The following is a 14,493-nucleotide window of genomic DNA, read 5'->3' as shown; positions in this document are numbered from 1 at the left end:
CGTTCTGAAACTTTGATGTGCACATTGATCCCCTGGGATCCTGTTAAAATGCAAATTCGGAGTCCGCAGATGTGGGTGGGGCCTGGGACCTGCATTTCGAAGAGGCTGCCAGGTGACGCTGAGGCTGCCGGTGCACAGACCAAGGTAAAGACTGGAACTGCTTCGGGAACCACCAGTGCGACCTGGAAGCCTCGTGAATGGGTGGTCCCAAAGCTTTTGATCGTAAAACCCTCAAGTAAGAGTCTCCTGAGTACTACTGTACCAACATCTTACATATGTTAGAAAACAATACACACAAAACATTTAGAAGATGAGAAACAGATGAAATAAGCAATATTTAAAAATTGTAGTCGCAATAGGTTCCTATTATTAGTAATTAATATTCCAAGGCATAATAATACACTTGAAATTAGATTCACTGTTAACAAGAGTGGAAGTAAATCCACATTGCAAAATGTCTTCTTGATGAGTCTAAAATTCTTTGGTCATCTTTTGTCAGATTGGAATAGGTAGGCATCGATTTTTTTATGTCACCAAGAAAGCTCTTACACACAGTGAAAGAAGGATCGATGTGGCCATTTGTGTGTGTTTGTGTGTGTGTGTGTGTGTGAGAGAGAGAGAGAGAGAGAGAGAGAGAGGGAGAGAGGCGTGGTGCTCCAAGGAGAAAGAACAAGATAAGGGAGGGGCAAGGGAGGAGAATTTCACATTTACATTACTGTATTCTGTGTTCTCTTCAATCTACAATGAATTTACAGGAATTTTTTAAGCCATGTGTATATTTCATCAGGGCTAACTTAGTTAAAACTACAAAAAATAATCCACAAATCCACTTCCCTGGGTTCTCAGCTGCAAATGTTCCTCTGACCCCAGTCTTCTCCAGGATCCACCCCGTCACACCCTGCTTGGTACAGACAGGGGCCCTCTGACATCTACATCCAGCCAGGGCATCACCTTCAACCTGAATGCTAAATATTGGTAATGCATAATTTCTCTCCTAATTTTTCAGTATAAATAAACATACACAGAAGCTTCAATCCTCTTTCAACATAGGTATGTGGTATGTCTACCACCTTTGGTAACCACTGGTCTAGACAGTGCATAGAATTTTCAGAATAATCACAAAGCTCTAGAATAAAAAATGTACTTCCAACAATAATATTGAACTCTATGATCTTAAAAACACTTGGTAGAAATTCTTCTCAGATTAGTATGTAAATGAAATTACAATTTCAACAGGGTTTACTGGGAAATGAAGAAAATAACTTTAGACTATAGACTATATATGGAAAAATCAATATGACAAAGTTGCCAAGATCCTGAAAAAAATAGTGCTTGGCTAGATATTAATATACACTACAAATTTATTATAATTTATTGTAATCAAAATAGCATGGGATTAGCACAAAAACCAATCAATAGATCAAAGGAACAATAAAGAATCGGGAATAAATTAGGGTGTATGCAGAAATCCAACCTATGATAAAGGTGGCATTTCATTCACCAAGTTAGGTTCATACAATAAATGCTGTTGACAAAGGTAGAAGAAAATACAGTTAGACCCCTTACCTCACACCCTAATGCTAATCCAGTGGTTCTCAGCTAGGGGCAGCAGTTTTACCTGTTCAGGGGCATTTCATAACATCCGGAAACATTTCTGATTGTCATAACTGCAAGGGCGGGAAGTGGGGGGTGTTTGCTATTGGCATCAAGTGGGCAGAGGCCAGGAATGCTGCCAAATATCCTACAACTCACAGGACAGTCCCTGGCCCAAAGTGTCAACAGTTGAGAAACTACGTAGGCTGAGAAATCCTACCCAAACCCTAACCCTAATGATTACAAAGTTAAAGAGGAACAGTGTTAGAAGTAGAAAGAGCCTGATGAGAAAGCTGGCTCCTCCATGCCATCAGAAGGGTGACTCTTAAGAAAGTACCGTTTTCTTCATCTTGGCTTTCAAGAGGAAAGACAAGGCACACCATGAAGCAAAGAGCAGGGACTCTGGCCACAGCAACAAATAAATGGTAGCTGTGATGGCCGATAACATAAATGGTAAATCATATTAAGAAGTGCCTGTGAGTCTAAAATGTCAATATGACACTAATGAACTTATCTACAAAACAGAGCAGACTCACAGACATAGAGAACAGACTTGTGGTTGCCAAGGGGGAGGGGGGTGGGGGAAGGATGGAGTGGGAGTTTGGGATTAGCAGATGCAAACTATTATATACAGAATGGATAGACAACAAGGTCCCATGGTATAGCACAGTATCCTGTGATAAACCATAATGGAAAAGAATATGAAAAAAAGAATGTATATCTATGTATAAACTGAATCACTTTGCTGTTCAGCAGAAATTAATAAAATATTGTAAATCAACTATACTTCAACAAAATAATTTTTTTTAAAAAAAGAAGTGCCTGCAAACATATAAATGTTCTTCACAAGAAAAATGGGCTCTTTGTTGCCTTTTTGTTAAGATCCAGGTTGCCTGACAGAGCAATTTCGGGGACTTAAACTATAGAAGTCGAGGATGAAAATTTCAAGTTGTTATAAATCCCCCCAGAGCACAGATTGTTCTCACCTCATTCTCTCTTACAAGGGTCACTACCTTAGAAGACACAGACACCTAGTACATTTTGCTTTTGCTTTTAGGGAACAGAGGGAAATAGTGCACTAATGGCCTTAGAACCGTCATTGGCATACAACTGTTCAGTGCAGAAACTGACAAGGCCCAGTTAGCCTGCTGAATGGAGCCATTTGGGGGGCTCCAGCTGGTTTGCAGTGGCAGCCCTATGTCCTGAAACCAGCTTGGGGGTAACCAGGCCTGTGGTCCCATAGCCTTGCTAAGGGGACCCTTGATACTGTGAAGCCCAGAGGATTCTGGGAGTTCTCTGAGGACCCTTCCATAAGCTCCAGGCCCCTGAGCTGAAAGATGGTGTGTTTCTGAGCCATGAGCCTCAAGATGGAACATAAGTCCCATCCCCACCACACCCTCCCACTCACCTGCCCCACACTTCAGTACTGAGAAGTCATTAGTAACTTCTTCAGTCTAATTTTCTTAGGATATAAAATGGAAGCAAGGAATAACTGAAGATAATAGTACCTTTTAGCTATAAAGTAGAGGAAGTCTAAAACCTCGGCTGAACGCGTAATAATGTTTTCAACAAATATTAATGACAAAAAACAACCATCATGAGGACATAGTGAGACAAAATTATAACACTTAACACACACAGGAATGAAGCAAAAGTGCTCTCAGGCCCTCAGAAACAGGTGTTGTATGAATACGAGTTACTAATTTGGTTTTTAAAGTCTTTGTAGCCATTTTAAGTTCCATCCTGTGGTCGCCGAATAGGAAGCAAATGAAATGATGTATTCCACTAAATCACATTACAGCATTTACCTCTTTGTAAAATGGTTCCATCTTTCAACCATTTAAAAAATTATAGAAAACAGCTAGATAGATCATAGAGATAATCATTACATCAAGATCTCAAGAATGCTGCAATCACTAACAATGTACTTATATGGATCTGGAAGTTATTTCTCACCTGCCACTGCATTCATAGCTAAAAATGCAAAATTGAATGAGTACTAGTCTTTTCCAGGCCCCAACACTGGTAATGCCCACTGCATCTTTCTTAGCTTGAGAAACAGACACAATCTAAGTTACCTCTGATTGACAAAGAAGAGTAAAGACAAAAAAGACTTTGCCAGGAAGACAATCTGAGTTCTTAAATCTAATATGGAATAGGTGTGCAAATACAAAAATCTAACACAAGTAAAATTGTATGCAACCAAATGACCTATATTGTGTGCACATGGCCCTCATAACAGTAAGGGTCCCTATAACCCACCTGCAATGTCACATAATAAACCTTCCTAGAGTCCATTTTAATTTAAAGATTGTGTGTACAGTGTGGGAGGAGAGGGCTATTATTTACCTTATTTTAAAACATACACAGACATGTCATGGTACCGTAGTATTCGCGCAGGTTTTAAGATCAACGGGAAATTTCAAAGAAATGTAGTGTTTGTGCTGCTGCGTTCTGGATATCTGCTCGCTGTTCTCTGCCATTCCAAACGACTTCTGAGAAAGACTGGAAATCACTAGTATGCTAATTCTCTCTCTCAGAGGAGGCAAAAAAATAAATAAAGTATAAAATGTGGGGAAAGACACAGGCAATCAACGACAGCGATCAAACCGGGGAGGGAAATGAGGTCGCACACGAACCACGCACGGCTTTCCTGTTCTCTCCGCTGGGATAAAGACCGACACTTGGAGAGACAGAAGAAGAATAGGTAGGCAAGCCATTTAGGGGTGTGGATGGGAAAAAAACTCTCTTTCCCCAAGAGAATGTGGCTTTGCACCGGCATATTAGATTGGAAAGTGCAAACACAATAATTAACAGTGAATCCTGAAACTTCAACACGCCAGAAAAGGGTGTCACTCAGGAGTGAGACGGGAAAATAGGAGGGATACATTAAGGTAATCTTCAGTGAGGCTGGACAGCTCCTCAGGGGGCGGACGGCAGCCCTGGAGAGCTAATCAAGTTCTCCCAACACCTCGGGAAGCTTGAGAAAGCTGATGAAGGATGTTCCCACGCCAGCAGCGAGGGGCAGCCGTGGGCAAAGAGCGGGGCCCTTCCGAAATCCGAACCCCAAACAACAACCTCCACGCTAAACAAACACCTTTACTCCCCTCCTGATTTAAGAAAAGAACTTTGAGTCCCCCTTCCTCAGTTTCTGCTCTCTGGGAATAAACCAGCTGCTGCGGTTTTTCCACCACAGTAACACGTGTCAATCACCACTAGGCCCAGCGTTACTTTTCCTCCCCACGTGTGATTCCAGCAATCAGATGCCCCAGGCTGAAGCCCAGCCTCACGTGTGAGCGTTTTCTAGGGCACATCCCAGAAGGCGCCCCCAGCCCCTGTGTATTTCATTTAATTATGAAACCTCTTTCTAGAAGCCCCATAATTCTCCCAAGAGTCAAAGTAATTGGTAGAAATTAGACATGAAGAGACACGAGGCCTCTTAAAGAGGACACTCTCGACTATAATTTTTAAAAGAATTTTCTGTTCAGTTCCAATATAATTTTGTACTTTCCCAATTCTGCCCTTTTCAAACGCCAGAGAAAAGGTTCATGTTATCTTGTGGGCTATAAAAAAAAAAGGCAGTCATTGGGCTGCATCCCGCAGGCCTACAAGGCCTGCACTTGCCCGGCTTTAAGACCTTAAGACCGAAGAAAGAGCCCTGAGTCACCAACAGAGACATCAGTGGTTTCATGGATGGGGGAGCTTACACGTCTGAAGCAAGGTCTTGGAGGGACACCCCGCCTTGTGTGGCCAAAGGCAGGCAGGACCTGAAGGCAGGCTTCATGCCCAGTGAGAGGGGAGGTTACCAGTTATAGGGGGATTACATCAGGCTGCCTCATCAGTTACCAGGGAAACCAGCAGAGGGGTACCCCCTTACTGTCCCTTGATAAGAACCACCACTAGCTGGGGTCTGGGGCAAGTACTTAAGAAGGTCACTCCTGTGAGTAAGGTATAGGTGAAGCAGGTACTGGTCAAGCAGGGGATGTACAGAGAGCGAGAGAGTAGCCATCTTTATTGGCCTAAACATACAGCAAGGTAATGCATTTGTACTCCACTTAAGGTCCACAGAGATTTCCCTGCCTTTGAAGGCCATCCTTTGGATGGTTTTTAAAAAGAAAAAAAAAAAAAAAGAGTGAAAAATAACGTACGTTATTCTTGTGGCAAATCACTGCTGTTTGGCAATGAAAGGATCTTCTGTGTGTGTGTGTGTGTGTGTGTGTGTGTGTGTGTGTGTGTGTGTTCCATTACTTGGGGTCCATGCTGCTGTGTGGCTACATTAACAAGATGCACTTTTGGTACTGGTTAGATATGTAAACCAAAGACAAATCCATCTTTCAATGGATTTATGGTCGTTTAGTGAAAGTTGGTAGCAAAATTCCACGGCACGGTTTTATTCCGCTCAATTCAGGAAAATTCTATTGGCCCACACCTACTCAGCACCTGGCACTCTAAGTAAGTAATGGGAATCCAAAGACGAAAGAAGATTTAGCAAGGGGGAGGGGAGGTGGGCAGACGTACGAAAAACAGTAACAAGAGAGTCAGAAGTCCGATGATTGCTGTGTGTGAAAGGAGAACAGGCAGCTCAAAGGGTGGGTGGTGAACTCCCCCAAAGCAAGCACCACACAGAAATCTTAAAGGTTACAAGATGGCAGCCAGTGGGGTGGGTCAGGGATACACAATGTTATTTTGAAAAAGCGAGGCAACGGTTAAAAAAGAGAAGTTTTCACATAAAAATCCAGATTTCTGGCTTTTCTTAAAAAAAGTACAAGATCTGGCAACACTTGGCAACAACGGAGCAGAGATCGGCATGGGCTCTCCAATACCCGCGAGTCCTCACTCGAGGAGCCTGGCCCCTGTAGGCATCTGCGTTGTAAGCCCCCGTCTTAGGACAAAGGCAGAGCCGTCAAGATTTCAGAATCCTACCCTAAGAAGGGAGACAAGGGGGAAAGCTGAACACTCTGAGATTTGCTTTCCTAGAAATAAAACAGCAAAAAGCCAGCAGAATTGTCTCTCTCTGCATCACTTGACACTGAGCAGCCAGAGCTGACTCAGTTAAGCCTCCGTGCTGCTCGGAAGTCCTTGTGAGAACAGCTTGCTGGTGCAGTCGGAGAGGAAAAACTTCTCAGGCTCCAAGCATGTGGTCAGTTTGGAAGAGAGCAACTCAGCACAGCTCTCAGCAAGCCACTGCATCCCTTCTAAGAATCACTGGCAGCATCTGGTACGGAAAATGAGGACCACAGCAGCTGGGGCTCGGTCAGCAGCACAGAAGTGGGCTCATCCCGGCCTCACGTGGCTTTCCACAGCCTCCCCCAGCTCGGCCTTCCCTCCTGGCTCCCGGCTCCCCGGGGGACACCTCCCAGGGGCATGTGCCATCAGCAACGGCCAAAACACGATGCGACCAGACTGATGCCATTCATCTCCTCCTACGGTGGATGCTTTCCATTTTCCAGCCAGGTCCCTCCCATCCCCCCTCCCGGTTCTGTGTGTCCCCCCAGCTTCTGCGTGATTTGCAGTCATCTTTGGCTATTGGAGCTGCTTCACCTGGATGTGCCCCAGACCTGGAAGTGTCCGGGGAAGCTCACGGCCAACAGCTCCTGGATGCAGGAGTGTGAGAACCAGCTCCCCAGCCTCAGGGTGGACTCACGGCTCCCCAGAGGACCAGCCACCCTTGCTGGTTACCTCCCCTTCCCTGCCCCACGACCCTGCTCCTGATTCCTCCTGGGAGCACTTTCTTAATAATCACTTGCATGTGAAGCCTCCTCTGGGGTCTGCTCCTGGGAAAACCCCACCCAGACACATCCCCTCCCCTCCCCACCCCTGCCCCCTCCAGTTACCCCTCCCAGCCCCTCGGAGTCAAAAGCTCACTTAGACTTCGATTCTCCCTCTTCCTCCATGCTGTCCCTTTCTAGCTAAATATTAAATCCAATATTTCCTCCTATGGGACACATACCCTCACCTTCTCACTACAACCGACTTTAGCTACCCATCACCTCCCACCATGACAGGTGCCATGTTTTCTTAGCTTCCGTTTTCCTCCCCTCTTAGGCTTTTGGAAACTCAGCACTTCCAACGGTTGTTCCTCTAAAACAAAACAAAAATATTGCAGCGGTTCCCCACTGACTTCAGGATGAAGTTCAAACTCCTTAGCCCGGCCATCAGAGGCCTCCTGGTCCAGGCCCTCACCCTTCTCACGCCTTTTCTCCCCGTCTCCCTCTGGACCTCACGCTCCAGTCACCCCACATCATCCGTGGTCTGCTTTTCCAGGCTCCATGCTCCCCTGGGCCAGTCCCCCTGCCTGGGAGGCCCTTCCCACCCCTGGTGCCCCTGTTCAAATCTACCCATCAGTCCAGACCCAGAGCCCATGGGAGTCACGGAGCCTCCCTTTCTGAAGCCCCCCCCCCATTAACACATTCCAGGTGAGAGACAAAAACCAAGACCCATAGATTAAGCTGGGCATTCACATAATTCACATATGCATAATTCACATAATTGCATACAGACTTTACATCTTCCTAGCAGATAAGTTTCTTGAGAGCTGGGAGCTCTTTAGAGTCATCTTTGCTCATTTATCTTAGAAAAATCTAACTGAAAGGGCGGAAACGTTTACCACTTAAAGTGGTGTTAGTTATTCTAGTCTCAGGCAGATGTGTTCCAGAATGGATGTGAGACAGCGGCGGGCGGGGCAGGGCGAGGGGGGAGATCCTCTTCTCTCTATCTTAGTTCCCACAGACGCCTCTCTGGGTGCAAGCATCTCACCACCCTAGGTGTGATTCTAATGAACACTCACTCTAAACCCAAACCGACTTACTCCCCACGGGGCTCATTGTTGGAAACACCAATCTGATCTAGTCCTGAAGGAAAGCCTGCATCATCGGGTAGAGAGATGCTACAGGATTACATTTCACGGGCAATTAAAGAGATTTTCAAGGGCAGCTTTGATTATATGCGTTTTTCACCCTCCACCAGGGTTTCGGAATCCCACCCCCTGCATTAGTTGCAGCTCCCCTGTGTGCCCCACTCCCTGACCCTAAGCCAAAAGGCACCTGATGAATGTCGACAGAGGGCACAAATGTCCTGGTTCCCTGTACCATATAAGGCATTATTCCAGGGGACCTGGACCCAAATGGCTTCAACCCATTAGTGATGAAAAAACACATCAATGACACCCTGAACTAGCTCTGTGTGTGAACAACGACAGTCTGTAACAGCTGAAAAATGGAGTGGCACAATGCATTTCTGTACTTATGTCTACAGCCATAAAGCGACCTAGAATTAAACCCACACTCATGAAACATCAGAGTGACATCTTAATAACTGACTTCTCTTAGCCATCATGTTTTAAGATCTTTGGCAACTCGTTCTAAGGAAAACTGCCCGAAGAAAATGAAGGACAACTTAAATGTACTTAGAAATCAGAGTGAATGCAACTACATTGTCTGTTGCAAATCACTCTGTGTTCCCAAGAAAGACCTGAGAGAAGGAAGTACAATCGCCCTTTTACTTACTCACCAAATATCTCATATTCGGCTATTCATTCTTGAGTCAGTTTTCAAAGCCACTGACTGACTCAATTGAACACACTTAGGATCAAGAACAACTGAGTCAGATGTGTGGTTTGGTCTGCCATCTTAAAATGGAATGGCAGTTATCAAAATTTTCAGAAGAAAGGATCAGGCAATTTTTCATGGATTGAAGTGACATTTATCAAAATGGCAGAGGCCTCAGAGGAATATTACTGCACTGTGCTTTGGGAATAACTGATGATACAGTTAGACTGTCCATGATGCTCTCAAATTACTCAAAATTCACTAGAAAACATTTCATTATGAGACTTGAATAAACTCTTCCCACTTCAGACATATTACTCCTACGCCTACCCGAAAGAAATGTTTCCTCCTGAAACATTTCCCTAGTTTTTCTTTCCAGCAGGAGGTGACTTCTCCTTTTTCCAAACTCCCATGGCGTGAGGGATGTCTTATTTTCTCAGGTAAACTGCAGGTACCTGGAAGGCAGGTTCCGCGGGCAGCTGAATCTTGCACCTGCATCCTCTCCCTTTCCACCAGGTAGAGTCCCTAGCACGATACCTTACAAAGAGCACAAGCTAAATGTCTGCAAATGACTCAGTGAGTGAGTGAGTGAATGCAAGCTTGTATGGTTCTGGGGTTTTTTTTCCTGCTCTTACTGCAGACCCCAAAGGCTGATTATTTGCTACAAACTTTATGTTCACCTTTCAAACACATTAAGGTTGATATCCAAGTTTCAAGTAGTCATTCCATGATGATTCTTGCTAATGAACTTGATTTAAACTGATAGTAATCTAAAAAGTTTATGTACAGCTCTTTCAATATTGTCTACTTAGACAATATTAACCAAGGCATTTACCTCCTCTTTGAGAGCTAATCATTTCATTTACCAGCATCTATAGCTGTCAGAACTTTGGCAGACTTGGTGAAAAATACCATTAACTGCCCATATTAAAAATTAATCACACAAGATTTCCTTTGTTTCATTTTTTACCACTTAAACTCCCTACTGGACTTCCTTGGTGGTGCAGTGGTTAAGAATTCACCTGCCAATGCAGGTGACACGGGTTCAAGCCCTGGTCCGGGAAGATCCCAAATGCCGTGGAGCAACTAAGGCTGCGTGCCACAACTCCTGAAGCCCGGGCGCGTAGAGCCCATGCTCCGCAACAAAGAGAAGCCACCGCAATGAGAAGCCCGCGCACCACAACGAAGAGTAGTCCCCGCTCGCTGCAACTAGAGCAAGCCCATGCACAGCAACGAAGACCCAACGCAGCCAAAAATTAATTAATTAAATAAATAATTTTTAAAAAAAATGACCAGGTAGTGAGCTTCTAAAGGCTGCCTTATGAACATTAGATTAAAATCAATACTTAAAAAAAACCCAAACAACTCCCTACTGATACAGAAAATGTTCTGCTGGGTTTTGTTTGTTTATTTTTCATAGCATGGGGTCTTTTCCTCATGATGCAAAAACATACAGTTATTGCATTTGCTAGGGGAGAAAATGCCTGAACTCTAAAGTTGTATAATGCAATACTAAACAGAAGTGGGGGAAATTCTCTTGGTCATTTTTGTCACGAGAATGGCAAATTACCATTCTCATTACCATACTTGGCAAATTACCAAGCTTTTGCAACTTCCTTTAAAAGGGTGGGGGCCAGTTTCAAAGATCTGGCACCAAGTTATCCAAGCAATTCTTCCTCTGTATCTGCTTGTTAAGGAGCTGGAATGTTCATTAAAGTCATCCAGGCAGGTGGTCCAGACACTCTGGATAGAGTGAACTCAAACTCAAGGACAATGTCATCTTCCCTTTCTTGAAATCCCTCCATGCCTCCTTCTTCTTAATAGCTTGACCCATTTTCTCTTCTGGAAAGTAAGTTCATTAGCTCAGGGCCTGTCCTCAGTGGGAGGAAAGAACCCCTACTGAACGCCCCAGCTCCACCGCTGGCTTGTAATGAACTATGCCTAAAATGGGATCGTTTATTTCTTATTCCTGCAGAGAAACTTTCTTGCCCACTTCATCCAATCAGACTACAATATAGAGTTGGCTCAGGTCCTGCAAATCATTTAGTACAAATTCCACATCGTACCAGCTAGAAAATGGAGGCCCAGAAAAATCTACTGATGTGCCCCTTACACGACATCACCTGTTAGGAGCCAAGTGCAGCACAGAACACAGGCCCTCCAATCAGGCGCCCTATGTGCTTTCTCCCCTTTCCTGATGCTCAAAACTCTCCCTGGGAGTCAAGTGGTGTTGGTGAGTGTCAGGCACTGAGCCAGACAGAAGCAGACAGGTCCTTAATGCTGCCCTTGCTACTCTAAGTGTGGTCCGCGGACCACCAGCAACGGCATCACCTGGGAACATGTTAGAAATGTAGAGTACCAGGCCCCACCCCAGACCTTCTGAATCAGACTCTGCATTTGAACAATATCCCCAGGAGATTCAAAGAAGGCACATCAAAGTTTGAGAAGTGCTGCTCCAGAGCAGGGGAAAAAAGACACCTTCACATTTAGAATCAAGTTCATTTATGATCTGCTGACTTCATGGCAAGTCCTGTGCTAGCGTCACCTATAGTGGCATTATACAGAGGGATACTCTTGTGTCCTGACCAGAGCGGACTTTTGTCCCCTCCACACATCAAGGCCAATGGAATGGCCTACGGAACGGAAACACTGGAGCCCAATGAATGTCTTAGGTAACTAGGAAGGCACATGGTAAGTTGGTCTTATTTTGTCTCTTTTCTGAAATTCTGATTTATTTGAAGACTGTTAAGTGGTAAAATGGAGGAAAGGTAGAGTACAGAAGTTACCACCTTATCTAAAAATCAAATATGCACTCTCCCACTTCTTTTCATAAAGTGGTCATCCACAGAATCATGGGTGCAGGAACACATCAGGTGCTTCACATCAGGGCTCAGATGCAGGTACAGGAGTTCAGCCTGCCGGGGAGGATGCTTGCTGCCCTGTCTGCCACCTTGATAACTAACTCCATGTCTGGGCCTCAGCTTCCTCGTCTTTAAGATGGAAATAAAAGCAGTACCTACCTCATAGGCTGATTATAAGGATGCTGTGATACTTACAAAGCCTGGCACACAGTGAGCACTCAATAAGTGAGACCTATTGTCATACGTCCCATGTGTCAGTGGGACCTAAAACCACTAGGGCTCCCAGAACAATTTCCTCTTGTGATTGACCAGATATTGACCCACTGCCACTCAACATAAAGAAACCAATGTGCAAAAAAGGCAGACATTGAGAAAAGTTTCACTCTGCAAAAAACTATGGTAATTCTGGACGTTACCAAAGGCGGATGCCACCTTTCACTTCAAATTCTAACGTAAATTAACATGGACTGAGCGCCCCAGAGCTCGATCAGCCGTGAAGAAGTGAAGAACTCTGCTGGCCAGGAGAGAGGGGTCCGTCTTCGTCACACAGCCTCACGTCCCACAGTTGTCCCTCCTGAGATCACCAGCCAAACGTCTGTTCAGCGGGCAAAGCAAGCGAGGAAGAGGGGCAGTTGTTCTACTCTCTCTCTTTTTGAAATACAGCACATGTTGTCATTTCTCCCACGATAACTGGCCAAAAGACAGATCTGATTTCCTTTGCCAGGCTTTCAATTTTTATTTTTACAAGAGCAGCAGAAACATAATGTGCTTTCTATCCCACCTTCATTGTTTTTATTTATTTATTCATTCATTTATTTTTATTGGAGTATAGTTGATTTACAATGTTGTATTAGTTTCAGGTGTACAGCAAAGTGATTCAGATTTATATACATATATATATATATATATTCTCTTACAGATTCTTTTCCCTTATAGGTTATTACAAAATATTTAGTTCCCTGTGCTACACAGTAAGTAGGTCCTTGTTGGTTATCCATTTTATACTGATATATAGTAGTATGTATATGTTAATCCCAAGGTCCTAGTTTATCCCTCTGCGCCCCTTCATCGTTTTTTTAAAAAGCATTTAAAATTAATATTGCTCTTTTTGAAAAACCAATCTCTACCTCTCTTTTCCTAATTAGACCCAATAAAAATATAAGAGTAAGCATTCTTGGGAAAGCCATATTGAAAAACATCGTCCAAGCCCTGAAAATCAAAATCAAGACCAAATCAATTACAGGACTTGATTCAAGTGAATTTTGTTTTTCCTCCCAAGTGATTGACAGAAAGTATGATGGGTTCAAAATATTCAAGTATTTCTGGAGTTTGGGGGAAGATATGAAGTTTGTAGACAGCCTCTAACCAAAGTGTGTCTTCCAGCCATGCTTTGCAGATTAATAGTAGTATACTTTCACTAGCTGCTCTCTTCTGGGAGTACAGCTCAAGGAGACAGTTTTCTAGCTGACTGTAATCCAGTAAATTAAAGGAGGAAAGGATGTAACGTGGATTCTCTACTTATGCCGTCTGGTGTGGACACTTGCAAGACGCTATGAAACTCTTTGGTTGTCTAACGTTTGGCCTTACCTGTCAGAGGGCAGAGGCCCTGGGAACAGATGCAAACTCCACACACACACTCCCGCAAACCCTAATCCTTTCCCCTCCCTTCTTCATTCAACACACATTAGGCACCTCATGATGCTAAGCTAACCGCCCACCCTCAGAGGCCTTACCTGTCGGCTTTCTTGATCAGGATGGCCCTGAAGATGTGCTCGAGGGGCGTCTTCTCCCGCTCATGGGTTGGCTGCACGAAGGGGTGCAGGGCCACCAGTGAGAAGCCCTGCTGGTACAGCTCCAGCAGCTGGGCGGGCAGGTCATGAAGGGAGGCCAGCCTCACGGCCGAGGCCCGTGGGAGCTCGGCTGGGAGTGGAGAGAGGGGAGGCTCATCAGAGACCCACCCAGACCGGCCACCCCACCCCATCCACATCCCTCTCCCCTCAGCTCAGCAGAAAATCTCCAGGTCGCCTCTCAGTCACATGAGTCTTGTTCCCATCTTAACCACTGTCTTCAAGGAAACCGACCAAACAGCTGGTTAATTTCCAACTCATCCCTAAGTACTGATGATTGGATGGCTTAAAATTAGAGCCAGTTTCTCAGAGATCACACTGGAAAAGTCACTTCCACCCCCTCAGAAAATAAAAAAGAAAGCAATGAAGAAGGAGGAGGATCCCAAGACGATGACAACTGCACACAAACGTAAAATTGCCGGGTGGCAAAAAGCAGCAGCAAAACACAGTCCAAAGACAGACCGGAACAACATTTCTGTGCCACTTAAGACAAAAGGGTAATTTCTTTAACAGGCAAAAAACAGAAACAAGAACAAAAACAAAAAAAAAGAAATATGGGCCAAATATACAAACAGGCAATTGCCTGAAAAGCATAAAAGGGTAATCAATACTTGAAAGGACACTCAAATTAACTCAACATTAGAA

At 44.5% G+C, this 14,493-nt stretch overlaps 1 protein-coding gene across 2 annotated transcripts in view; it reads right to left on the bottom strand.

Moving 5' to 3' along the window:
• The window catches only part of RFTN1 (raftlin, lipid raft linker 1), a 200,741-nt gene that overhangs the window by 108,234 nt on the left and 78,014 nt on the right, over nt 1-14,493 (bottom strand). For both annotated transcript variants that reach the window (XM_036850561.1, XM_036850562.1), the window contains exon 3: nt 13,735-13,921. In XM_036850561.1, the coding sequence (XP_036706456.1) occupies nt 13,735-13,921 (187 nt within the window). The remainder of the gene's footprint in view (nt 1-13,734; nt 13,922-14,493) is intronic.

This window comes from Balaenoptera musculus, chromosome 4 (assembly GCF_009873245.2).
Source record: "Balaenoptera musculus isolate JJ_BM4_2016_0621 chromosome 4, mBalMus1.pri.v3, whole genome shotgun sequence".
Taxonomy (NCBI): Eukaryota; Metazoa; Chordata; class Mammalia; order Artiodactyla; family Balaenopteridae; genus Balaenoptera; species Balaenoptera musculus.
This window is presented reverse-complemented; position numbering and strand designations above follow the sequence as displayed.